Below are 24,897 nucleotides of genomic sequence, written 5' to 3'. Positions count from 1 at the left end.
GGACGGTAACCCCGTGGCTAAACGTAACGCCGCATAGTTGATCCGTGCATAGATTGCCGCCGAAACAAGCCTTTGACGGTCTCCACATCTGCAGTGTGGCGGCCAATGGGCAACGAGCCGTCCTCGGTTGCATGATGCATCAATATCGTGGTGTTGAACCTCTTGAACGCGGTGCATGCATCGACAGTCCAGAGCACATCAAGATTGAGTCTCCAGCGGAGAACTAAGGCCATCGCAGCCGCCGCGGCGACTCTGGCTAGTCCATTAGACGACGTCAATCACGATTCACAAGCCGACACTCCTGTGCCAGCACCTGTGGAAATGGCACAAATGGCATCTCGGGAATCCCCATCATTTTTCTACACGCGAGCTTTTCTGCCTTCTAAAATTGGTCAACTAGTCGGGTGATGAGCCCGATTCTTCGACCTCCTACCATCGGAAACCTAGGTTTTAAGGGCAATATCATCAAGGTTCCGGCGACCAACCTCGTAACTAGGGACATCGTTCATATTTCGATCGGTACGTCCCCGCTGACATGCGGCTTTTCATCGATCAGTTCTGACCGGAGAGTCTGACGAAATTGAAGGTGCCACCGATGCGACCGACAACAACCTTCTCGAGACGCGAAACATCGAGTGGGCACTAACAAACGGTCACCCTTACAGGTAGACGTTCGGTCAGGGACGCATCGCCAATGTGGCCGGAAATGTCAAGGGAAAGTCAGCTGTGATCCAGAAAGAAATTCCTAGGTTTGTTCGCATTATCCTATGCTTAATCTGCGCGCACTCTGTATTCTTTTGATATATGCACCGGAAAGTTGGTGTTCTATTTCACGCTCTTGTTTTTGCCTATGAGAATCAAAGTGACGGGTCTCTTGGTTATACAGAAGAACAGCTCACACGATTCAACAAAGTTGGACAGTGTGTCTCCTTCGTTACTCAGGTGGCGCTTCAATGGGGAAACATTTTGTCAGTCCGAAGCAAACATCCTTCAATTTTACAGGCGGATCCGATTCGTAGAAAGGGACAGAGCCCTTGGCTTGTGGCGGCTACCTCGATTGCGACTGTTCTCATAAGGCCCTATCCCTAAAATTCCTTGGTCATTTCCTGTGGGGTGTTCGTTATCGTCAACAATGGCCCTGATATCCCCGGAGGTAAAGATACGGTATTGTCAGGCTATGCAGCAACTATACTTTTTCTAAACGTCAATAAATAAAGAAGGTCGTCCTTTTTGCAACTCTCGAATATTTCGTGGATATGATAGAGAACGTAAACAGACTCATAGTTAAAAGAGATGAATTTGATTTATGGCGATTTTGACTTGGACCCCAAGCAATATACGCCACGCACGCCGCTACTCCACTAGAATCGCAAGGAGTATAGGGTATATGGACTGCATTGAGATTCGAACAAATATCGAGCTGATCGGAACGGGGTGAGATTTAAATGTGCTCCGGAGTTGGGATGCTGCTGTTCTAGCCGATGCTTAGTCATCACAATATCCACGGCAACGACCATTCCAACGACAGATGGTCAAACTGCCATTGGAACTCGACCACCGTCTCAATTGCCCCAATTCGTCTCCTGATTACTCCGTCAGCCATGTCTCTCTGTAGACAGGCATGCCGGAGGGCATCTGGACCGCATGACAACCCAATTGTTAACTACGTCTGGGTTAGCGACACCCTCCTCGCTTGGTCCTATACCCAATTCACCACGACACAACGACGATATGGAAGTAATGTTCCCGGCCCGCTTGAAGCAAGAAGGCGGCTTGCAAGGAGGAGAAATACGCATTTGGCTACAGTTGGAAGTGGAGGTGCTGGCATTGACCCTAGCCTTCTGTTCGGACGGAAGCCCTCAGAGCCGCAGCACCGCGTCGCATCTCCTTTTGAATCTTTCTTTCTAGAACAGACACCCTCAAGTACGTGCAATACTATAAAATAATTATACCTACGATGCTGACCATATCGTGCAGCGACTGCCCCGCCCGCCTTCGATCTAACCAATCCGCTACTCCCAGATGCCAGGCCCTCATGGCCGTTCTCTAACACTCCGCCCTCCCCGCCCACTCTGAGCCTCGATCAAATAGTGTCTCAAAACTTATATCAAACAGAATCGCTAGAGGATATTCGCTTGCTTATAGCAGACCTCGGCGTTGGCCTGCGCAGCCTTCCCGAGTGCAGCCGCTTGATTTTCGACCACGTGCTACAGGGCTATCGGAATGGATCACCATGGACGATTGCCGACGTTGGCGATTTTCTTGGAGATCCCACCCTGAATACTTTGGGTTCCATGAACTTTGTGGCTGTGGTGCAGTCCTTGGTCACCCGTCCAGGTTCAACGCAGGAAGTAAAAGAGGTCTTTAGCATGCTGAAGCAAATGTTTAACCTCGGTGCCGTCCCTCGAAATGAGATAATGTTGATGCTGAAACTGGTTCGGCGAATTCAAGTTTCCGACAATAACTCAAAACACGCTGCTGATATTCATGGAATCTGTTATAATGCGATGTGGCGCGGAATAAAATCATGCTCTATCCTGCCCCCGAAAGATATTGGTAGGAGGACGTTGGGATTATGGCTTAACTTTCTTGCAAGGGGATATCCAAGCGGGAATTCATTGTCAGTGAGCAAAGATATACTTCGCCTCCTTGCATCTAATAGGACGAGTTCCTATTCATGGATACGGGACGTCCTATTGCAAATCGTTAGGCTTAAAGCGATGCGTACACCCCAGAACTCTGGAATTTCCTATTGGAGGAACTTCCATAGACATATCCACGATGTCAATAATATTGGCCAACTGTTCGGTAGCCGCTTCCTTCTGGAATCGATTCTCCGATTTACAGAATCGTTGTTGATGTCTCGACGATATCGGAAAAGCCGACGAAAGCTTCTCCAGATTTGGGGTGGTATTCTGGAGGAGTCTGCCCTTGGCTCTTTGCTTTATGAAACCCGCTGGGGTATTCCTCCACGTCTTTGCAATGCGCCACGCATGAGGAGACAGCTGTTTAAGACCAGTATGGCCATGAAAAGGAAAGGAAACTACACGAGACAACAATGGCTTTTGAAACTGTGGCTCGTTAAGGTCCTGGGCCGTAAAGCTCGCGGTGCGCACCAATTCGATTCTCGTCAAAGGCATGTGTTTGAAAAGCTTCTAGTTTACGACAAATATTTGCGAGGGTCACGCCCTAAGGTCGGCATTAATGCTTATCTGCGTGGTTTTATGCGAGCATTTAGCCGGCTTGGTTTGCCGCATGCAAATACTGTCATTACCACGAGCATGCGGATAGAGTATGAGCGAAGTCTACGGAAATATCAACACCTTCCTAGCGACGTTCTCATGACTCTATCTGAAGTTGAGCGTGGTGGATTATCACCTACAGATGTGTTTTGGGATAACGAAAAACATGGGCTGCTAAGAAATGAATTGTTTGTTCAATGGGAAAAGCTGGCAAAACAAACAGACGTCACGGCGCCCGATTTTGCCAATAAGGTCCTCCTCTACACAGAAACGAACTCACCGCGCCGCACTGGCTTGCTCCGACTCCTCCGCCGCCACACCCCGTTCAAAATTGCTCTAGCTTATTCCTGGGATTCTTTCAGATATGGTTCCCTTGACGGAAGGCTGCGCGGAGCGCAAGCATACACCAATGATGGGTATCCAATCTTGAACCCGACGGATTGCCTTGCGACAATGCACAGCATCGCTCTGATTTTTGCGTGCTCTACCAAGCTCAGTCCCCGAAATTCGTATAGATTGACGAGATGGTGTTATGAGTATCTGTTTCTTCATAATGCGCCCATCAAGCCCACAATTGTTCGCGCTTTATATCACGCTGCTATCCACCGGTATCAAGAAGCTGGGCTTGCTATTCCTATGGATAGGTTTACTTTTGTAATGGATAAGGTCCGGGAGGTTGAAGGAGACGAAGTTGCAAATGCGCTTTCTAGCGGTGTGCCTGTTGCAAGGTGCGGGAAGCACTAATTTCTCTTGCTGTGCTATTATGGTGCTCTTGTCACCCTGGTTAACCATCTTGTTGATACAACTACTTTTCCCTATTGCAACCTACCGTACCCTATTCGTATTTACAGAGACATGTTAGATAGACTTGGAAAGTCTAGTATATGTAACACCTTAAGTGGAAGTAAATTACTTTGAGCAGCAAAAAGTCTGTATTTCAATATGAAAAGTATAAGTTTAAGCATCCTCGATTCCTTTAGATTCACTGGCACTTATGGGGCAGGGCGATGTCCTAGGCACGAAATGCACTGGTGTGCCCTGTGCCGTACAGCATACGCCATAGTTTAGAGCTGGACGGGAAAATGGATACGTCGCTACTGTCATGATGTGACGATTCAAATAAGCACCTGATCGTCTATTGCTACTAGTGCACCCAGACCTAGGAATATAGAAGAGTACATTAGAGGCAACAAAATGAAAGACGGCGGTAGAAATCAAGAATCAACATCCATCTTCTCCACAACCACCCCAGTCCTGTCATCGCCGAGTTCCTGCACGGTCACATATCGACCTATATCCTCCTTTGTAATAATCTTTTGATCCAACCATGCTGTTGTACCCTTTGCAAATCGATAATTTCTCTCCTTCTCACCCCGCTCGTTGGGTGTGATATAATTACGAAGCAGCCGAGTGGGTTTATCTTGCTCGATCACGCAAACATCCACGTTGCTTCCGGAACCAAGATCGTTGAAGATACCCGCCTTTATAGCCTCTGAAGCGAGAGCGATGGCGTCTTCCTTTGTCAATTCGGGTCTCCACATAGTTTCGAACACGGACATTGCAGCAAGTGAGCCCGATCCCATTGTCACATAGGGAAGTTTGTCGGTGGAGCCGTGGGCGTGAACTGTGTAAAGACCGACCCCGGTAGGGTCGACACCGGCAATAACAAGATACGCGCCGATGTAGCCTTGGTAGCGGAATAGGTGTTGTTTCAGCATTGTCATACAGGTTACAACGCGTGGCTTTCGGCCGGTGGAAAGGGCATGGAGTTCAAGGTTGGAGCTGATCAGCGCAGTGGTAAATTCTGTGTCTGCTGCGGTACCAGCTCCTGCACACCATATCGACGGAGTAATGTAATGAAGTTTTTCGCAGTTCTAGCAGTCATGTCGAAGTCAGTGTTCCAGAGTCCGCAAGACGGGTCACCTTCAATCAACCAGAAGAAAACAAGACGTACCTTATCAGCAACAATAGGGCCACTCGTTGCTCTTGTATCTGCGGCAATCTTAACGTGCAATCAATAGCTGGTTAGCGACATACAACTGGACACAACAAAGCACGAGACCGGTGTGAGCTTACCACGACGCCTCCGTCAAAAATGCATCCAACAATCGTTGTTCCAGTGCTTGTAGCCTTTGGCAGGGGGACTCCCTTTGCATGAAGCGCTGCATTTCGGTTGTAATTGGAGAAGTCGAACCCAGGCATAGCGAGGTGATGGACAGACAACCTGGGGAATAGAGAGATGCGAGACGAGCTAAACAGACAATCAACGGCGGCGACTAATCCAGGCCACACTGCGTAAAGCAATAGACGTAGCAGCGACAGCAGAGCAAAGAAACAGGACCGGGATCCGTGGAGGGGGCAGTGGTGTTGCTGTTGATGCTGCTGGTTGAAGTGACGAAGCTCAAGCTGCCTGATGCTGTTGTCCAGCTGCGGGCCAATCAGCATCCATTGGCTCACAACCTCAGACCATCACGACGGCGACAAAATCACCCAGCGCGAATCCTTGTTCCACTGCAATTAATCTCCGCGACGAGGAGCTTCTCGATGCCTACAGGACCCTACACGGCTTCTACGAGCAACCGTCTCCTTTGCTGCAGCTTGTTTCCTATGCACAGCCCTCGACTCTCCGCATAGGAGCGCGCGCGTCAAGATTTTCGGCCCTACCTTCCAGCTGTTCAACAGGAGTCCCCGTGCACTCCAGCAGCGCCGTTCCTTCAACGTTTTACCGCGGGATTCCCTGACTTTCGATGCGGGGAAAACGCGTTATCCCATAGATTCTAGGTCCCGATCTCTTTCAGCAGACTACGAATCTCTGAAGATGGCGTTCTCATTCGGCGGCGCCTCCCAGCCGGGTATGGGCGCTGGAAAGGTGCAGCTGGGCGCTGAGCTACAGGAAATTCAAACTCAGGTGCGGGACCAGACAAGCTCTTACAAGAAGGATGCTAACGCAGTGGTGGACAGGAAGTGGGTTTCCTTTCTCTTAATGGCGACTCCAAAGTACGCCTGCTTCCTTCACCGTGGCCCGCCGACAATCTACCCCCTCCGACTTCGTCATTGCTGAGTGTCGCATCGTCCAAGTCCCTTTTAGCAGCAGCCGGGCCGGATGGCATCGTAATCGCCAGTACGGACTCTGTTCGAAAGGCGTTTTTCGCAGACGCCACTGGTGATAGCTATATTAGACCCTTTCAGCCAGAGTTACAAGTCCCACTCCCAGGTAGAATCTCCCACGTGGCGTTCTCCGCTGACGAGACGGCGCTGGTGGTTGCTGATCAAAATGGCGGTGGTCTCGCGGTGTACGACGTGGCGGCACTCATGCAAGGCAAAGGTCAGCCGGCGGCAACAATAAGTTTGAACGGGGAATCATTACGAGCTTTATTGCCAAACCCCGTCGTATCCGAACTTTTTGCGGCTGTGACCACGAACGGGGAATTATTGATTGCAAACTTAAAAGAAAACCGGCTGGAAATTGGACCTAATGGACCCGTCTTGAAAACTGGAGTTAGCTCGGTTTCCTGGAGTACGCGAGGCAAACAGCTGGTTGCCGGTTTGGCAGATGGAACTGCCTATCAAATGACGCCGAAAGGAGAAGGAAAGGCTGATATCCCACGACCGCCGGATCTTGAGGGCAATCAACACGGTCAGTGGTAGATTTGTCTGTTTTTCACCCACTATGCTAATACTGTGTAGTATCGTCGCTTATATGGCTGGAGAACCATTCGTTTCTTATGGTGTATACCCCGACGCTAACGTCAGATGAGATGCCCATTTCTTCATATTACATTTTGACAAGACACCCTCCCGACAATTACGAGTTTCGAAGACTGCCCGAAGTTTGCTCTCCATTTGGAGCGAAGCGATACCCGCCCTTCCAGTTCACTGGTCGGCTAAAAGACTTCGAGCCAAATTTGAGAGAAGTTCTTTTTATTTCATCGACCGCTTCAACTGACGTTGGACTTCTCACAAGATCAACAAAACCCCTTGTTGATGACTGTCCGCCAGAAAATATCACTGATATTTTCACTGCTACGACAATGTCGGAAGACTCGAGACGAGCAGAGGTTCCAATGACGGAAGATATGGTTGACACGTCACCCGTCGGATTAGCTGTGGATCTCTCAAGCAAGAGTAACGTTTCTTCACCCATTCCCGGTGACGACCTCAGAGAATCTAGCACACCGTTACCTGCACTTATGATCTTGAATAATGACGGCGTGCTTTCTTCCTGGTGGTTCGTATATTCAGAGTCAATCAGACAGCAAAAGCCATATCCTGGTCTTTCAGCAGCAGCCAAAACCCAGCCTACTTCCCAACAGCCGGCTGCTCCACAACCTAGCACTGTACCAGAAACGCCCAAACCAAGTTTTGGAGGGGGGCTCCTGAGGCAGCCAGCATTTGGGCAACCTTCCTTCGGGACTCCTGCAACTCCTACATTTGGCTCAAGTACTCCCCTTGGAGCAAATCTTCAACAAACACTAGGAAGCTCCCAGCCTGCATTCGGACAATCAAGCCAACTGGGAAGTGGGCGATCACTTTTTGGCCAAACACCCGTACAGGCGCCTAGTCAATTCCCTACCGGAGGGGGATTTGGTTCCTTCGCGTCTCCCGGCGGCTTTGGCGGCACTATTGGTCCCCAAACACCCGAAAAGAGTGTGTTCGCAAAAGCAACGAGTGATAACTCGTTCTTGAATGCCGGACAGCCTGCGTTCGGTGCGCAAATGTCGTTCACCCCGAAAGAAACTCCAGGCCCCGCCTCCGGTGCATTTGGGTCCGGTGGTTTCGTCCTTGGCTCAACCTTCACGCCAGACGCAAACGCTGCTATGGATGAAGACAAACCGGAGAAATCGAATGGGGCCTTATCGTTCGGGTCATTTCAGAAATCCCTTGACCTCCACGGTGACGCTGAATCCTCAATTAAACCAGAATCCAAACGATCCCCCTTCTCATCGGCCTTTTCGAACATTCCCGAAACTGAAACGCCTGTCTCTAAAGAATCAGCTTTTAGTACTCCCAAAACAGGGCTGTTTGGTACGCCTCCACAATTCTCGACGCTCCGAGCTTCCGTAGAGCCAACAACCCCCTCTACGCCATCCATTCAACCTCCTTCAGTTGCAGTGTCAAAAGAGAGCATTGCGCCTTCAACTACGCCTGAGGACAGCGATTCCTCCAAAACGACCGTCAAAGTGGCAGCTGCAGCGGATAGTGAACCTACCACTCCGCCAAAATTCACAGAGCCCCCGCTTCCGCCCGACCCTACCAGTAGAGCTGCATATGGCCCGGGGGACACTTCCGCGTCTTCGTCAAATGATTCACGAACATCTGCTGAAGAAGCTCCTTTGCCACCAGATTTCCTTCCGGTAATGAAAAAACAGGAGCCGCTGCCTGAAGCTGAGCTTTCAGAAGAACCTAGTTCACCAAAAGAGTCCGTGTTACCGGGATCACCCAAACGTACGCCGCCAGCTCTACCAGATGAATCAGAGGAAGAAAAGGAAAAGGCCGAAGATTTCGAAGATAGTGGGGAAGAGGTCACACCGGCGGTTAGCCCCATTGACTTTAAAGTATCTCCCGAGAGCTCCTTTGGAGGTGTGTCTGATAAGAGTCCTACTGGCGGGCTTTTCACAAAGATAACAGCGCCGGAACCGAAACACGCAGTTTCCAAACCTTTATTTGGAGAAATTCTAGAGACCCCAGTATTTCCACCCCCCAAATTACCCAAAGGTCGAGCCGTACTCAGCCCAAGGTCTCCAAGCCCCGTCCGTCATCAGCATGGAACTATGTTCTCCGCCCCTGACTATATGAGATCAACAAGTGCGCCAATACCTGGGAATGCTCTTTCGCGCCGAAAAGCCGCCTTGGAATCTTCCATGCTTGCAAACCAAGTAACAATGGCATCCGAGGACATTGAAGATGAAATCCCACCCAAAGACTTTCAACTTCAAACGCAACGGCTTCAAATTGAAACCCAGGAGCTTGTTGAGGATGAGGATGAGCAACTGCGCGGAGACCTGGCCCGACCTCTCTCGCCGGCCCCAACCCTTGACCCTTTCCTACCGCATCAAGATTATACTGGCGAGAGTTTGAAACCTGGTATTCCCGGTCAAATTGAACGGCTCTACCGCGACATCAATGCCATGATAGGTACATTGGGTATTAACGCACGGTCCCTCTCTGCGTTCCTGTTATACCAGCAGTCATCGAAAGACGATAACTACATAGGATGGCTCCGAACCCTTCGAAGTGAAAAATATGCTGACGTCCTAGATGAAAAACTGCTCTTGTCAGAAATGGAGAAGCTTCAGCGAGGCGTCGAAGCGTTGGATCAGTTCCTTCAAGAAGGAAAGATTGAAAATATTCAAGAGAAACTCGAAAAATGTCATCAACTTTTCAGCAAAGATCTTAATAATCTCAGAGGCCAATGTGCAAGCATGAGAAAAACGTTGGACTCCTATACTGACGCTGCGGCAATTGCTTCAGCACCACTGACGGCAGAACAATCAGCGCTCCAACAAGACTTACGTAAATTATCCACTGAATTCCAGGCGAAACTTGCAGATCTTGAAAAGGATGTGTCGCTACTGCGGGCAAAGCTTGCCGACTGTTCTAAGTCGATAGGTGGTTCCGGTGGCTCGTCAAAGAAAAGCAATCAGCATACAGCTAAACCAACGGTTGAAGCAGTCACATCGACTATTAAGACCATGACGAACATGGCACAACAGAAGAGCGGAGATATTGATGTTTTGGAAGCTCAAATGCGGAAACTAGGAATTGATATCTCTGCCTCTGTAGCTCCGCAAAGTAGGGAAACGTCTCCTTTTTCGACACCTCTTAAGAAGATACAGCGACTGCCTATTACTCCTGGATCTCGAGCATCTGGCGATGGTGGTGTTCATAGCTTGTATCATACACCAGAATCTAATAGGACCTCCAAATTCCGGTCAAGCGTCCTGGTTCAGAGCGCGTTACGGAGTCCAAAAGGGGTTACGGAATTGGTTTTGCCTGGAGATTCAGAAAGGTTGAAAGCCAAAGCTCAGCGACGGAGAGAAGTGGTCGGCCATCTGAAGGCTGCACTTAGCCACCGGAGATCAAAAGTACGGGGCTTGGATGACTTTTAAATATTACAACGTTGAAAATAAATCCTGAGGAACGTCAGATGCTTGTGTGAGTGGCTGTCCTGATTTTTCCAAGTCTCTTTTTGAGTGGATAACGGATCCCTGCCGACTTTTGCCAGCCCTCTGGAGAGTTTGAGAGAAAGGTCGTGTTTTGCACGGCACTGGGGAATTATGTGCGATCCATAAATTCTTTTCTCATGAAATTGCCTAGCACACGCAGGGTCCGAATAATCTTTTGTTTAATAGCCTGGGAACACAGATGACAGAGTGAAGCAGTCCCTGATTTGGTGGAGCCTATACTTGAATATCTGAAGCGGAATTCTGAATTTAATTAAGAAGATCAGAGATCTGCGAGTCGATGTACTCGAGTTGGAGTCCAGAAAAACGAATATATCAACTAATAACAAAACGTCGTGGTATTTTCCCCGAGAATAAGACGTAGCTCTTCCATATACCCAATTCAAATTAAAATCCAACAAAGATATCATGCGGTCTCCGAATCCACCCAGGAGCGCCTAACCTGTACATCTTCATGAAAACACCAGTCCATTCTTCAAGTTCCCCCACCTCGAAACGCAATAATCCATGTAGTAGTTCACTCTAGGCTTCCACGGGCCTTTGTTTCCAGTCTTTGGTAAGTCATCAGCGGCCCTCGTTATGTACGTGCTACTGATATTCAAAAGCGGGACCGTTTTCAACGGTGTATCCAGAGACGGCCGTGCGACCGCGGCGCCCGAAGCCTGCATTTGGCGAACAAGGCGGCAGAATAAAACTGCCGTCGCGTCCGCGCCTGGCGTCCAAGAGGCGTTTGTATAACCGATCACAAAGCAGGAATTCGGCACATCCTGGAGCATGCAGCTTCGCCAGACGAACTTCTTTGAAAGGTCGACAGGTTGCCCGTTCACATCGATTTTGATGTTTCCGGCAAACAAAAGTTTGAGTCCCGTGGCGGTTACGACGATGTCAACATCGTCGAGGGTTTCGCCGGTGTCTAGGACGATGCGATGATCCGTAAATCCCTTGATATTCCCGGTGGCTACACTCGCCTTTCCCGATCGAAGCGCCGAAAAGAAATCGCCATCGGGAGCGAGGCAGAGACGCTGGTCCCAAGGGTTGTAGCGAGGCTTGAAATGCGGATCGTGTGGAATGGTCGAGGGCAAGCTTCGCTGGGTTATTGCTCTCAGCATGCGCTTTGCGAGGCGAGGAAATTTCTGGCAGAATTGATAAAGCCCAAAGGACACGGCCATGAAAATAGATCTGAAAAAGCGGAAAAGCAGGTCTCGCGGTAATAGTCGCTTCAAGAGCGGAGAAGGACGGTTGGCGATCGAGAGAACATAGCTCGGGCTGCGCTGAAGCATGGTAACGTGCGATGCGTTCCGTGCCAGGTTTGGAAGTAGAGTAACAGCTGTCGCACCAGATCCAATAATCACCATCTTCTTGTTCGCATAGTCCAAGTCTTCAGGCCAGAACTGCGGATGGACAACAGTGCCTTTGAAGTGATCCAACTGAGGGATGTCTGCGGATAAGGGATTCTCATAATCATAGTATCCCGTACCCAAGATGAAGTAGCGGCAGCGGATACACTTTGTGAGCGTCAGTCGGTGCTCTGAAGATGTCGCGGAGTATACAGACCTTTGTAGCTCCCTCATTCGCAACCTCCAGTCTCCATTCCGCATGCTCATCCTTCCAGCTCGCGGACAATACCTTGTGTCGGAAACGAATGTGGCGGTCAATTCCTGCGGATTGAGTAGCCCTGGCCAGATACCTCTTGATGCTTGACGCATCCGCAATTGCGCAATCATCTGTCCATGGGTACCAGGAAAATCCAAACGTAAACAGATCCGAGTCGGAGCGGATGCCTGGATACTTGAATAGGTCCCAAGTGCCACCTATTGCATCTCGCGACTCGAGAATTGTATATGAGAGCGATGGGCACGAGGATTGTACCCGATATGCAAAGTTCAGTCCTGATATGCCGGCTCCCACGATGGCGAAGTCGACATAAGTGTCAGCGGATTCGCCGTGATAGGGTTTCGAGGTCGACATGGCTCGAGCGAATCTAGTATGGAGGGACGGTCAGGGTGAATCGCGCAGAAAGATATTCGCCATGATGTTGCGAGGTCGACACTTTTATCAACGCCCTGTTAACGATCTCGCTAGTTAGCTTGGAAACGACCTTGGACATGTGAATTGGCACATGGGCTCCCTTGCCTCGCGATCTCAAGCTCTTTGAGCAGAAACGGTCGTATGAGTTCGGCCGATCGGCCAAATACGACGCCATCCACGCCGTCTCTCCGCTCCGCAAGCAGCACATCCTCGGTTGACGGTTCGCGGATCGAAGGTTGAGGTTATCATAAAGCAGCCTGGATCCAACACCAATCCAGCCACTGTGATTCATGGAGAAAAGGTTGATGGGACTGCATGATGCTCAGAGAATGGTTGAAAAGGCGTCAACGCCGGGAAGTCGTTTTCCCTCGCTGCTTGATGACCGTCCACGATCCGTCGCGGTTGCTGCACGCTGGCTCAACATGGTCAGCCAGGTTGACACTCGATCTCCTTTGCATTCTGAAGGCACTTTGAGTGTCGCCTTTCACGCCACAGACCGGCTCCTGAATTGCTAGCTACGTCCTTATGGACCCGTCATCCCTCACGAACCCCTCGGTTTCGCCGCCTCCCGCTGCCAGGGCTAGAGCTTCTTCCAGTGTCGTTGAGCCTCTTCCTCTCTTCCCAACCGTATGGACGCCGAGGGCGAATCCCGTCCAGGCTGTAACTCCAGCCCATGTCAGCGCGGAGAATGCTGGAATCAGTGAGGTCGCCCGCGGAGCAGCTCTGGACTTTCAGCAGTCTTTGGACCGCAATCCCTCGACGAGCTCTCCGCCCCCAGCCTCAAGGATTCGCCGTCGCAATCGAATGATAACGTCTTGCCTAGAATGCAGAAGGCGGAAGTTGAAATGCGATCGACTCCATCCGTGCTCCAGTTGCTTCAAATCCAAACGCGATTGCTTGTTCCTAGCTCCAGCCACAGATGCATCGTCCCGACTAAAACGTACGGAGATCAAAGAAAAGATTGGGTCGTTGGAGCGGGGCCTAGAACTGGATGCAGCTGCTACACAATGTGCTCTTGTGAAACAAGAGGAAGTGGGTGATGGTCGTAGCGAAGTAGAAGAGGGCGGTTCTAGCTATATGCGTGGAATCTTCGATGCTGTGGCTACAGAGGACAGCCGGCTCCCAATCCCAAAGGATGAGGAAGGCCTGGAACCCACTCCACTGGCGGTGCAGGATGCCGGTTATGAAGACGAAGCAGATGATGAGTCTTTTGACTTGGGCTTTAGACTGGGGAAAATGAGGATGACTGATAGAATAGGAGGATTTTACCGGCCACGAATCGCTGATGAGGTTTGTGCTACGATCAATCGCACACACAAGCTCCTTATAGAGTACTGCTTTGATCGAATTCACTCCATACTGATACTCCTATCTGAAATAGCTGTCCGCCGCCCTGGGAATGCTGCAAGTGTCCAACACGCCAGTGGCAGCTACCCGAACACCTGCAATCGACCCCCGGCCACAAAAGTTGTCCGTGGAGGAGCTACACTCGTCTTTTGATCCAAGCGCTTCTTACGTCGCTCCTCGTTCTAATCTGCTTTTCGGTGGTGCCGAGAGATATATTCTGGCAGACTTTCTACCCACACGAGTGGCCGCAGACAGGCTGTTGCAACAATATTGGCAGGCTGTGCATCCGGTTGCAAAAATTGTCCATCGTCCCACGTTCGAAAAGCAATACAACGATTTCTGGTCGAGTGTATCGAAAGGTATGGAGCCGACATTCTCTCTCCAAGCACTCGTGTTCGCTGCGTTGTTTAGTGCTGTGGTCAGTATGTCGGAAGATACCATCCTGACCACGTTTGGGGTTCCCCAAAGACGCCTTATCGAGAATTTTCAGCTTGGTACAGAAACGGCCCTTGGGAAAGCAAATTTCCTCAAGACCACGAAAACCCAGACTCTCCAAGCATTAGTGATGTACATGGTATTGTCTCTCATCTCACTCCCCATGCAGTCCAGTGGGAAATGTCTTACTGTCCCCTAGATCCCGATGTGCCGTGAAGAAATCTCTCGAGCCCATTCCGTTCTTGTTGGCACGGCGATACGCTTGGCAGAGTGCATGGGCTTTCATCGTGACCCAGAGGAGTATGGTCATGGGCCTGTTGAATCTCATATTCGGCGGATGATATGGTATCAGCTTTGTTTCCTTGATATCCACACGAGCTTATTACAAGGACCAAGGCATTCCATTCGTCGCGAGGACTTTTCAACCAAATTTCCTGTTAACATGGACGATTCTGAAATCACGACAGCCGCCCCGGGTTCTATAGCAGATGCACCGCGATGGACAGACATGACTTTCATGCGTATTCGTTTTGAATGTAACGAACTTCGCCGCCTTCTCCTTGTTGACAGGATTCGAATTGAGAAAAAGCAAATAAGTCTGACTCAAGTGCTGGCAAAAATTGAAACTTTTCGAAAAGCCACTTGGACCAAGTACGGGCCACTTATTCACGTTCCTAATCCGAAACCGATACAGCTAGCTGCGCAACACATGTTATCGATTCTCATGTGTCGTGCATATATATCAGTTTTACATCGATATGCCAATAGTGTCGCTTACCACATGCCAGATCGCTTGAATCGAATCGTTATTGCCAGAGGTATCCAGATGATTGAGGACTCAATCGCCCTTGAAACCCGCCCTGAGTTACGTCTTTGGGCATGGTACCAACGCGCTTTCAACCAATACCATGTAGCTTTACTCCTCCTCATGGAAATCTGGTTTTCTCCAATGCAACAAGAGGCCGATCGGATATGGCGCTGCTTGGAATACGTTTTTGAAATATCGTTGTTAACGTCAAGGCTGACAGGAGGAACCCAGTCTCAGGATGTATTTGAGCAGCGAAATACCAACGCTCGCCTAATTTTGCGGCTTCTACGTGACAGAATGGCAGCTTATCGGCAGATGAGAAGGCTTAAAATTCCCAAATCTATGGTTTACTCGAAGGGTTTGCCCCCTATACAGGAAGATACGGGGGCCTACACTATCTCCTCAGCTAGCCAAATCACAATGGAAGAATTGGTACCTTTCTTCCAAGCCCCAAATTCAGACATACTTATGTCTTCTTCTGCTGGACTATCCAATTCTACAATGGAGGGATATGGCCAGCCGCCCACCGGCCAAACCGATTCAGGGAAGGCAATGGATAGTCAAGTCTCATTTCCATTCCCGAATACCTGCTCCCAGGACATCCCAGCTCCATCCCAGCCTCCAAATCGATCCGTCCCACAGGTACTTGTCTCTCCCCCCGTTACAGAATCCGGCACCCAACCTCTAAGGGCAAGTAGCCACGAGTCCAATGATTCGGGAAGCAGTAACCTGTGGTTTGTTTCGGGAGCGGGGCTAGCGAGCGCTGGAGCTGCTCCACCGATTGGAACTAGTGGTATGGGTGACTTCGCTATGATATCTCCCCAAGGGGACAACGGAAAGGATGCCACAGCAGCAATCGATATTGATTGGGTAAGTGCTAGGTTTATCACTGCTGATATTGCTGGCTTGAGGACGAGACTGTGCCTCTTTTCGTGGTCAACCTGCAGTCCCTCGAATCCTCAAGAGCCTTTAAGACGTATCTGAAGCAAGAGGTTCTAATGTGATCATCAAGAACGAATGGGACAAGCTCTTCCCCTTAGATTCCGACGGCGATCTCAACATGTTCCCTCCGCCCATGGTCCCTCCTTTAGGCCCTTTTGAATCTATGACAACAACGACAACGGAGCCAGGTTTTTTCCCCCAGTCTTAACTAATTTTAGCGTTGTCAAGCGATATTCCCAGCGGTAGGTCTCTTACCACAAAGCACTCTACAGTTCCAACCACACATGCTCGGAAAAAGGCCCCAACCCTGTGAAAATCCGAGAGGGGAAAGAATCCAGTTTGAACATGGAGTACTCACAGAGCGTATCAGAAGAAGATTTGAAATGATACTGAGACGACTGGGTAGCTCTTCGAGCCTGAAATTGATTTCTAACATGGCCATTCATACCCTTCCTGGATGCCTGTAACTATCTCGGCTTTTTCATAGTTTATGTTGCACTTTTTCCTGCATGCCGCTTTGAGAAGGCGACTGGATTTGAAAAACCAAGGGCGTATGGCGTACCGTGCAAAACTGAAAGCTGGCGACGCAGAAAAGTATCAAGAATACAAAAACTAACAGCCAGGTTGGTTTAATTTGGAGCAGCAGTGGACCCCCAAACGTTGAATTGATACGCTGAAAAGCGAATTATGGCCTACAAGATTTGGACCTATCATAAAAAGTACAGATTAACCCGATTTTTACTCAACCGTCGCTAGGCTTTGATTCTCGAGTGTAAGGAGTAAATAGGATAGCACCACCTTCAATCCCCAGGGATTTTAATGGATTTCCGTCTCCGTCAGTAAGCCGGCCTACAAGCTCTGTAAAACCGCATCGATGGTAAAATCTCTCCTTCCCCTTTGCAGATGTGACGTTCGCCACGATACCTTCTTGCTTTGCTCTTTCAAGGCCCCACGAGGCTAATTGACGTCCATGACCGCGATTTTGATACTGCGGGAGAACAGCAAGGGCCGTTAGTGTCCAAGTGGTTTGGCGATAAGGAGCAGAAAAGTAGTGCGAAACAAAAGGCAGGATAGCTGCGTTGATCGTCGACGGGGTGAAATCTGGCGGTCTGGCGGCGGCGCGGTTGGGGAAAAGGGTATTGGCGAGGAAGTTTACAAAGGTGAATATTGGCTTAATGAGACGCCCTTTTAATCCCTGCTATTAGCTATGGGCTGCAAGGGGTGGTGTGCAGGGCAAACATACTTGGGTCCCACCATCCCCAGAGCCCACATATTCTCTCCCATCCCAAGCCTCGCCGTTGCCATTCAGCGACGCCAGTTAGAATCTCTTTCCCTGTCGCGTCTTCTTCCACGTAGCTCACCAAGTACACCCTTGAATAATCCCAGAATCTTTCCCTACATCTGCGACGCCAATCGGCGAGGTAGTCTTGCGGAAACTGTTTCCTGTACGGATGGAGCAGGTTTCCAACTACTTCTTCATCGTCAAACCCAGTCGCAAGGATAGATGGAATTGTCGCCAAGTCGGCATAGCGCGCGACGCGGATAGGCATTGTCAAGGAAGATGAAGATTCCTAACTTGCCGTGAGGATCCCAACAGCAAAGAAGAGGCCTGACGAAGCTGAGGTCTAAGCGTCAGGCCTGTTTGCGAGCACTCCCTCTCAACCTGTGATGTCTCTCTAGTCTTTAATAGTTAGTTAGTTCTAGTATATGAGTCAGGCGAAAACCCCGTATCACCGCGTGGGCCGCATATCCGTAAAAGCTGATCAAGCGGTCGGCTAGCTCCGGATGGATCCTGGCAAGCGACAGGTCGGTGGCATTTTCCAACATCGACCTCCAGCGCTTGTCGATATATTTGCAGCCTTGTCAGGGTTCTCCGCATCTGAAGTCCAGGGACCACGACGAGATGCGCACGTGATCCTGCTATACCTGGCGCTAGACCAGAGTTGAATTAGCGTCTATCTCTCCAGAGAGTAACCTTATTACTAATGCACCAATATTCCGGAGTCGGGTGTACTATGATCCTTGTATCCTTCAACTCCCAAAATCCCAATGAACGATGATGGCGGTTCGTCGGCATTGTCTCGGCAGGTAGCCTCTTGGCGAGCTAGCTTGTTACAGACTAGGATGAAAGATGGCTATGACGTATCGCTCTTTGCTCCAGTTTGGTTCTTCGCGCCCCGCCAAACCTCCTGGCGATCGTTGGAGATGAGAGCTCCGAGTTATCGCGATTGATTTCGTATGCTTGCGAGCCGTTCCAATATATGGCTAGAGAGGACTTAGATATTTCGACTCACTGCCACAATGCCCTCATCGCACATCGTCACCGAATTCATTTACCTCTCTCTGAAACCAGACGTCAAGCCTGAAGACCCTGACAACGACGGCGGGAGACTATTCATAAACTCGTTGAACGCCGTAAAGCAACGCTGTGGGTATCTCAGCTCGTCCTGGGGCCGGACAATTGAAAACGAGAATAACGTCGTTTGGATCATCGGTAAGCAACGGGTTGGGGCTGTCTCCACTAGTTCTTAATCTGGCATAAGCTCATAGGAAGGATATCCGAAATGTTAGAATGGAAGGATAATACTGGCTGTGTTCCCCTTTCGATGTTTGCCCCGGTCCTCGACCCAGAAACTCAGCCAATCGCTTTCCACACGACTCTCACCCCGCCCCTGAATGACATCCTCACTACCGCCCCGGTTATTGAGCTCGCCGTCCTTGCATTTCCCAAAGATATCAATCCACCAGAAAGGACAGCTCTGAACAACGATCTCATCAATTTCCGCTCCACATGTCTTCAATTGACCGATTCCAAGCCACCCAGTGCCTTCTCTATGGGCTGGGTTGAACGGCCAGGGAGCGTTCCTCATCAGGACAGCAAATCCGGGCGAGCACAACTGATTGTGTTAGTGGTCGGTTGGGAGAGCCGGGAGCAGCATGAAGAGGTGAGGAAAACAACAGGATTCGGAAACTCGATTGCGCCAATACGGGAGAGGATGTTGCCTGCTATCAAAGCCCTTCAGATGAGGCATGTTAAATTCAAGGCCGCAAATTGACGACCATACTATGCAGTTCCGGATCAGTGCCAAAAGGTAGATTTTATACTGTTTTATTTCATTTTCAGACAATGATTTGCAATGCTTTGCTCCTATTTTCTTTTCTTTTTGGTGCAACCTTCTTGAAGGACATCGTGTTAGTATCAAAATTGAGACGGGTTAAATGGCGAGCATGGGAGGGCTGTGGCGATATGATGGAAGTGGGAATACGCAAATACGATCGAACAGACGATGCTGTCCTAAAAACAGTACCGAGCTGGTGATAATACAGTCCCGCGAGAGCTGAACCATACGGCCGGGCTGAAGAAAAGGGATAATGCTGAGGATAGATAGACAGGATTGAGAAATAGAATAAAGCCATACCATTTGGGCTCGCCATGATACAGAAAAGGAAAGTGCGACAAAAGACACAAATCACAGATGACAGCCTAAACAATAAAAGCAAACAAAACAAAACAAGGAACGATATTAAGAATTACATGGCTAGAATTGCAGTGAATCGAAATCACTCGAAAGCCAGGACCATGATGAGCATACCATTAAATTCGATGCTTTTCGCTCTCTGTGGAAAGAAGAGAAACCGTTAGACACCTAGATAGTTTATTGCTCAAAGGTTTGTTTCGACTCACCAAGTCTGGAGTACAACATGTACAGTGCCATTTGGTTGCATTCCTGAGTTCCGGTGATAGTCACCAGGCGCTCATTGCTGTTATCCTGGGGCTCGTTGATCTTGATCACGCTACCACTAAGATGGCGGATCTCATTGATCTTGGCTCCGCCTTTACCGATGATGGCACCGACCATATCATTGGGAATGAAAATCTGTTGGGTCAGGGGCCCGCCAGCAACAGGGGCTCCCATGGGCTGAGCAGGAGTTCCGTGGGAGTGAGGGGGCTGAGGAGCTCCATAGGGAGCCGGCTGGTGTGGACCAGCTCCGGTGTAGCCCTGACGAGGAGACGCATTGTAATGGATAGGCTGCTGCATCGCGTGTGGACTGGGGCCAGGACCCCCTTGCATATATGGCATACCATACCCAGTGGACATCGCACGATTGGCTTGGGGATGGTGCCTTTTAAAGCTATCTGGGTGGCCGTATTGTCCGCCGGCAGGCTGAGGGACATAAGGAACTACTTGCATGCCGCCAGGGATGACTCCTGCGGGACCACCACTTCGGGTTGCATACGCGGATGCAGCCGGTCCCCCAAATCTTTCTGTCAGTTGCTCGACAAGGGTGGCGGCAACGTAATAAGTGGCAATATGCACGGCGTCAGCAACACCAAGGATGACAAGAGATCGTTCAGTGGACAGGGGGAGGCAGGAATCTGAGGCGTTGAGTCGCGCGCCAGAATGCTCCTGAATTTCGCGGATGCGAACGCCAGATTTGCCAATTATTGAACCAATGAGGATATGGGGAATGAGCAAGCGAAGGGGATAGGTTTTGGACTGAGCTGTAGATGGCGCATCCAGAGGTTCATTATTCAATGTGCGAATAATCAATCCAAATGCCTATATTAGCACGTTAGTGGCTGGCTCAAATGTTTGTAGTAATGATGGTAATATCAGCCTACCTTTGCAACTGCGTCTTGGGGGCCGCTAACGGTTAGGATTCTCTCAACAGCTCCACGAGTGTAGTCGCTAACAGTACATTTGGCACCGGAAAGACGACGGATTTGAGATACATTCTCTCCACCTTTTCCGATACAAGTAGCAGCTTCAGCACTGGAGATAACCGCTCTGATGTGGATGAATCCAGTTTCGTCTTGAGTCCCATGGGATTGACCAGGGGCTTGGGATGTCGCACGATCGTTGTGCGAAGCTGTAGACTGAATAGGTTGAGTCTCCAATGCAGGAGTAGGTGAAGATTTTTCATTATTGGGGGCATCAGGGACCACTAAATCACCTTGACCATCCTTAACGTTATTCTGACCTGCGGCATCCGTCTCGGTGCTAGGTTCGATTTTAACGATATCGTTATTCGTATCGACTTCATCCCCCTTTGCTGGCTCGTCTTCACCCTTAACTACTTTATCCAAGGCTTGACGCTTCGCGTCCGGCTGATCGGTAGGGCCCGAAGGTGAAGACGGATCTTCAAGTGGGCGCTTTGTCGATGGGACGGCTGAAGTTGGCGAAGCAGACATGTTGGGAAAATGGGCGGAATATAACGGGGCTGATTTGCTACGTTGAAAATCAAGAAACCGGGAGTAGGGTTGAAGATCTTGCTTCCTATTCTTTCTGTATTCGCTTTATGTACACCAGGAGTTCTCAAGGAAAACTTGCTGGTGCAGATGGTCGACGGGAGAGGAAGTTGGTGCTTGTGCTGTGCAAAGGCGGAGTGCTAGGCTGATTTAAAAAGAATGCTTGACGAGTGTGAACCGGCGAGGAAAAGTGTGTGTTGGTCAAAAGTGACGATGGTGAGCACAGGGCTGCGGGAAAGGATGTTTCTTCTCAAATGTCACGGACAATGCTGTGGTGCAGAAGCGGGACTGATGAACGGTGAAAATACCGTTTGGGCGAAGGAAGGTGGTGTTGGCAGATTGAGTGTCAGGAGGGGTTATAAAACGCAAAAATTCCCTCTTGATACCTCCAAAGCCTGTCTCGTACCTGTTTTCCAGTCGTTGGCTCCTTTACAGGTTGGATGAACCGAGGAGAAAAGGTGGTTATAAACAAAGGGGCAAAGAACCAGAGTCTTTGTATCGGTAGAAGAGGATGGAAGCAGCAAAGCGGCAGTAGTCGTCTAGGCAAGGACGATGCTCAGCAGCGCAGTATAGTAAAGGGTAGAAGAAGGGAGATGACGAGAAGCCGAAGCGGATGGCCGGGGGGAAAGATGAAGCTGAAGAAGAGCGAGGTTGAGAGAAAGCTGGAAGTCCGGAAGGTGGAAACAGGCGCCACTAGCGCGTTTTTTAGCGATGCGGCTAGCCTGCTTTGGCTTGGTATCTGTGTCACGTGCGATGCGTGTTTATGCCATCACGCGAGATGAAAATACATATGTAGAGCAGACGGGAACAGGTGCTGGCAGGTGGAGCTTCGGACAACATGAGCTTACCGTCAGAGATTGTGGAGAGGATACAAGCCTTTGCAGAAAGCTGCCGGGAATTCGAGGTCCAGCGGCAAGAAGAGCTCACTGCTGCAACGCATCGCGAGAACTATGATGGGCAACTCGACGAGACTCTGAAAAGGTTGCGAGGGCAGGTTGATAGGCAGGAGTCCGTATTGCAAGAGGTACAGACCTTAAACATTTTTCACTCCATCTAGCACATTGTTGACCAGGGAACCCAGTTGCGCGCAAGAAGACCCTTAGACCTCCCTCGCCCAGACCTAAGCCCGGCTGCTCGCCTCGCTCAAACTCGTCGAGCCATAGAAGCGTATCGATCTCTATCTAGTAAAGAACCAGAATTACCGGCCCCTGGCTCACCTCTCAACGCGTTGCTGGCTTTTCGGGAGACGTCACGGCTAATCCAAGAACTTAAAGCCAGCGTCTCCGCCGCGGCGCGAGATCTCGCCTCCAATCGCGAACGATTGAACACCGAAGAAGCAAATTTACGGGATGCGCGATTGATTACTACAGAAGTGCGGAATCGCCTCGAAGACCTACGGAAACAGCAACGGCAAGAAGCCGGGAAAACGAAAAGTCCATCACAGCTTGCCAAGGATTTGATCCGGAAAGAGCGAAAACACGAAAATGAACTTGAGATGAAATCGGCAGAGCTAAAGGATGCATTGAAACATTTTGTTGAAGAGCATCTAGCGGCTATGCTTGCAGCTGAAGATTTGGGTGGTCCCGTGGTCGGTGACCAGGTCGATGTCCCTGATAGTACGCTTGACGCCGGATATACGACGCGCGGCAAAGAGAAGAAATCAAACGTTGTTAAAGCGAACGGTAAAGGTCTAAAGCAACAGCGAATCGATCAGCTTGTTCGTCAGCGAGCCGACGGTGACGAGGGTTCAGATTCAATTGTTCTCAATAAAAGGGAGGCTGCCGCAATGGAGTTTCACGCTGTGCTGGAAAAGCTATTGAATGCCACATCGACGTCCTCATATGTCGAACTAGGCAAAGACTCGGCAGTCTCAAGGTTCCTTATCAAAGCCAAAGTGGCCCAATTCCATCCACGAGACTCGCGAAAAATACGACTAATCAATGTGTCCAGAGGCATATCTGACTAGTGACAATCCTATATACTTGAGCGTACATTTATTTCTACAATCACCTATCCTGCAATCACTTCGCGTCCCCAGCAGATCGGCTTGTACCCCAACGAATTACGTCCACGGGTATTAGTCGATGGTATCATCTCGCATAGCGAACAACTGCTTCAGAAGTTCCTCTGTATTGGCCCGCAATGCGTTGTGGTACATGGTATTGGTGATGAAATGCTTGCAATTTTTGATTGCCGCGGCTGTTTCTGTTGCGAGATCGTAGTGCACATACATGTCGTCTACATACGTGGCCGAATAAACCGGAACGTCGTTCTTGGCCAGTTGCTCCTTATCGTATAAGTCCGACCAGTCGTCATACGAAGCGACAATGTTGGCTGCCTCCTTGATTTGTTTCAATTCGGTGGATGATTCAAAAAGATGCTTGAAAACCTACAATGCAATTGTTGCAATGAGTAAGCTATCTTCCTGGACGGGAAGAAGCAAAGATAAACTTACCATTTCTCCTGTGAAAAATATCCCTTCTGGACTTTTGTGACTTCGAAAACTGGAAAGTGTTTGTATCATCCTATCGGCGCACCAGTTTGACGCGGCCCTACAAAGGCGTCAGCAAATGTTGTCAGTTGAGGAATGATACGAGCTAACCTTTGGCAATAAATAGCTTCATGGATGACGGCATAGAGAATGTTATTGTCGAAAGTACTTGCACTCTCCACAGAGGAAATGGTTGGCCGTGTGAGGAAGCCGTACACCTCGAGGTCATTAGAACACCTGAGAACGATGTCTAGAATACTAAACATTAGAAGCAGATATTCAATGCGCTCTTCCAGGTTTCATTGAACGTACCATGAATATAATCAAGGCCTCCTGTTAAGGCACATTAGCATGGGTACCGTCGAGCAGAGACTGGCGCAACTTACCACGCATGCCAAGGGAGATTCCAAGTGAAAGGAATCGTTCAGGAGTGAGAGCTCCGCCATCCGGAACGCTAACATCGTTCTTCTCGAGATGACATAGGATATTTCTTACTCTCTCCTCGTCCTCGGGGAATTTCTGGTAATACGCTCTATTCCGCTCTTGCAGTTTTCCTAAAGCGGATATGGTCAGGCAGCTCTTGATGAGGATTAAGCTTGAATAATGCGGACGTACCAAATGTCTTTTGGAGAACCGGCTCTGGGTTTGTCACCAGTGGTGGAAGTCCCCCGGTTGTGAATACCTCTCTTAAACCCTGAGGACTGTACAGGAAAGCGGAGCAGTCAATTTATCATTCTGCTCCAGCACCGACGGACCAACTTACAATTTAGAAAGATAGGTGACAGCACAGAAACCCCCGAAGCTTTGTCCCAGGACACTCCACGGCTTTTTATCCACTGGGTAATTTGCAGTCAGACACATGCGCACAGCTTCACAGTCTTGAACAATACTGTCTGCTCGAAACTTCCGGAGATATTCTGCCTGCTTTGTAGCATTCCCCTGAAGCGCGAGAGTAGCCGCTGTAATTGGTGAACTTAGACCTGTTCCCCTTTGGTCTAGAAGTAGGACCTGGTAATACGGTCAGCTTCTGCGGAGCAAATGGCCACAATGCGAGGAGAAACCGAAATTGATCTTGTTTTGAATGTAATCCAAATGCTCAAGTATAGAAACTCAAGTCACTGATGTATGAACGCATACCTGATATCCCTTATCCAAGAATGGTCCAACCC

The 24,897-nt window shown here is 49.7% G+C and overlaps 11 protein-coding genes across 11 annotated transcripts in view; 6 read left to right on the top strand and 5 right to left on the bottom strand.

The window, feature by feature from the left end:
* Window positions 1–407: 407 nt before the first annotated feature.
* UREG_01020 (uncharacterized protein) lies at window positions 408–669 on the top strand (the record flags this gene model as incomplete). The annotated part of the gene is made up of 2 exons (XM_002541458.1): window positions 408–519; window positions 557–669. The coding sequence occupies 2 exons, from the start codon at window positions 408–410 to the stop codon at window positions 667–669; spliced, it is 225 nt and encodes a 74-aa protein (XP_002541504.1).
* A 932-nt stretch (window positions 670–1,601) lies between these two features.
* On the top strand, window positions 1,602–3,986 carry UREG_01019 (uncharacterized protein; the record flags this gene model as incomplete). The annotated part of the gene is made up of 2 exons (XM_002541457.1): window positions 1,602–1,923; window positions 2,149–3,986. The coding sequence occupies 2 exons, from the start codon at window positions 1,602–1,604 to the stop codon at window positions 3,984–3,986; spliced, it is 2,160 nt and encodes a 719-aa protein (XP_002541503.1).
* A 470-nt stretch (window positions 3,987–4,456) lies between these two features.
* On the bottom strand, window positions 4,457–5,444 carry UREG_01018 (proteasome component PUP1; the record flags this gene model as incomplete). The annotated part of the gene is made up of 3 exons (XM_002541456.1): window positions 4,457–5,116; window positions 5,197–5,244; window positions 5,319–5,444. 3 exons carry the CDS (start codon window positions 5,442–5,444, stop codon window positions 4,457–4,459), a joined length of 834 nt encoding a protein of 277 aa, XP_002541502.1.
* Window positions 5,445–6,060: 616 nt separating this feature from the next.
* On the top strand, window positions 6,061–10,351 carry UREG_01017 (uncharacterized protein; the record flags this gene model as incomplete). Its single annotated transcript, XM_002541455.1, has 4 exons — window positions 6,061–6,150; window positions 6,204–6,879; window positions 6,996–9,377; window positions 9,501–10,351. The coding sequence occupies 4 exons, from the start codon at window positions 6,061–6,063 to the stop codon at window positions 10,349–10,351; spliced, it is 3,999 nt and encodes a 1,332-aa protein (XP_002541501.1).
* A 527-nt stretch (window positions 10,352–10,878) lies between these two features.
* UREG_01016 (uncharacterized protein) lies at window positions 10,879–12,394 on the bottom strand (the record flags this gene model as incomplete). The annotated part of the gene is made up of 2 exons (XM_002541454.1): window positions 10,879–11,931; window positions 11,981–12,394. 2 exons carry the CDS (start codon window positions 12,392–12,394, stop codon window positions 10,879–10,881), a joined length of 1,467 nt encoding a protein of 488 aa, XP_002541500.1.
* A 585-nt stretch (window positions 12,395–12,979) lies between these two features.
* Window positions 12,980–16,048, top strand: UREG_01015 (uncharacterized protein; the record flags this gene model as incomplete). The annotated part of the gene is made up of 4 exons (XM_002541453.1): window positions 12,980–13,744; window positions 13,836–14,219; window positions 14,436–15,914; window positions 15,956–16,048. 4 exons carry the CDS (start codon window positions 12,980–12,982, stop codon window positions 16,046–16,048), a joined length of 2,721 nt encoding a protein of 906 aa, XP_002541499.1.
* A 680-nt stretch (window positions 16,049–16,728) lies between these two features.
* Window positions 16,729–17,536, bottom strand: UREG_01014 (uncharacterized protein; the record flags this gene model as incomplete). The annotated part of the gene is made up of 2 exons (XM_002541452.1): window positions 16,729–17,171; window positions 17,230–17,536. 2 exons carry the CDS (start codon window positions 17,534–17,536, stop codon window positions 16,729–16,731), a joined length of 750 nt encoding a protein of 249 aa, XP_002541498.1.
* A 751-nt stretch (window positions 17,537–18,287) lies between these two features.
* Window positions 18,288–19,042, top strand: UREG_01013 (uncharacterized protein; the record flags this gene model as incomplete). Its single annotated transcript, XM_002541451.1, has 2 exons — window positions 18,288–18,480; window positions 18,537–19,042. 2 exons carry the CDS (start codon window positions 18,288–18,290, stop codon window positions 19,040–19,042), a joined length of 699 nt encoding a protein of 232 aa, XP_002541497.1.
* Window positions 19,043–19,642: 600 nt separating this feature from the next.
* On the bottom strand, window positions 19,643–21,180 carry UREG_01012 (uncharacterized protein; the record flags this gene model as incomplete). The annotated part of the gene is made up of 2 exons (XM_002541450.1): window positions 19,643–20,548; window positions 20,611–21,180. 2 exons carry the CDS (start codon window positions 21,178–21,180, stop codon window positions 19,643–19,645), a joined length of 1,476 nt encoding a protein of 491 aa, XP_002541496.1.
* Window positions 21,181–22,075: 895 nt separating this feature from the next.
* UREG_01011 (uncharacterized protein) lies at window positions 22,076–23,203 on the top strand (the record flags this gene model as incomplete). Its single annotated transcript, XM_002541449.1, has 2 exons — window positions 22,076–22,261; window positions 22,319–23,203. 2 exons carry the CDS (start codon window positions 22,076–22,078, stop codon window positions 23,201–23,203), a joined length of 1,071 nt encoding a protein of 356 aa, XP_002541495.1.
* A 386-nt stretch (window positions 23,204–23,589) lies between these two features.
* The window catches only part of UREG_01010 (uncharacterized protein), a gene marked incomplete at both ends in the record, with an annotated part of 1,752 nt that continues 444 nt past the window's right edge, over window positions 23,590–24,897 (bottom strand). Inside the window, 7 exons of the mRNA XM_002541448.1 lie at window positions 23,590–23,626; window positions 23,693–23,741; window positions 23,775–23,978; window positions 24,041–24,061; window positions 24,115–24,282; window positions 24,344–24,429; window positions 24,492–24,716. Coding sequence (XP_002541494.1) covers window positions 23,590–23,626; window positions 23,693–23,741; window positions 23,775–23,978; window positions 24,041–24,061; window positions 24,115–24,282; window positions 24,344–24,429; window positions 24,492–24,716 — 790 coding nt within the window. The remainder of the gene's footprint in view (window positions 23,627–23,692; window positions 23,742–23,774; window positions 23,979–24,040; window positions 24,062–24,114; window positions 24,283–24,343; window positions 24,430–24,491; window positions 24,717–24,897) is intronic.

This window comes from Uncinocarpus reesii, genomic scaffold (genome assembly GCF_000003515.1).
Source record: "Uncinocarpus reesii 1704 scaffold_1 genomic scaffold, whole genome shotgun sequence".
Taxonomy (NCBI): domain Eukaryota; kingdom Fungi; phylum Ascomycota; class Eurotiomycetes; order Onygenales; family Onygenaceae; genus Uncinocarpus; species Uncinocarpus reesii.
Note: the sequence above shows the minus strand (reverse complement) of the source record. Positions and strands in the feature narration are given on the sequence as shown.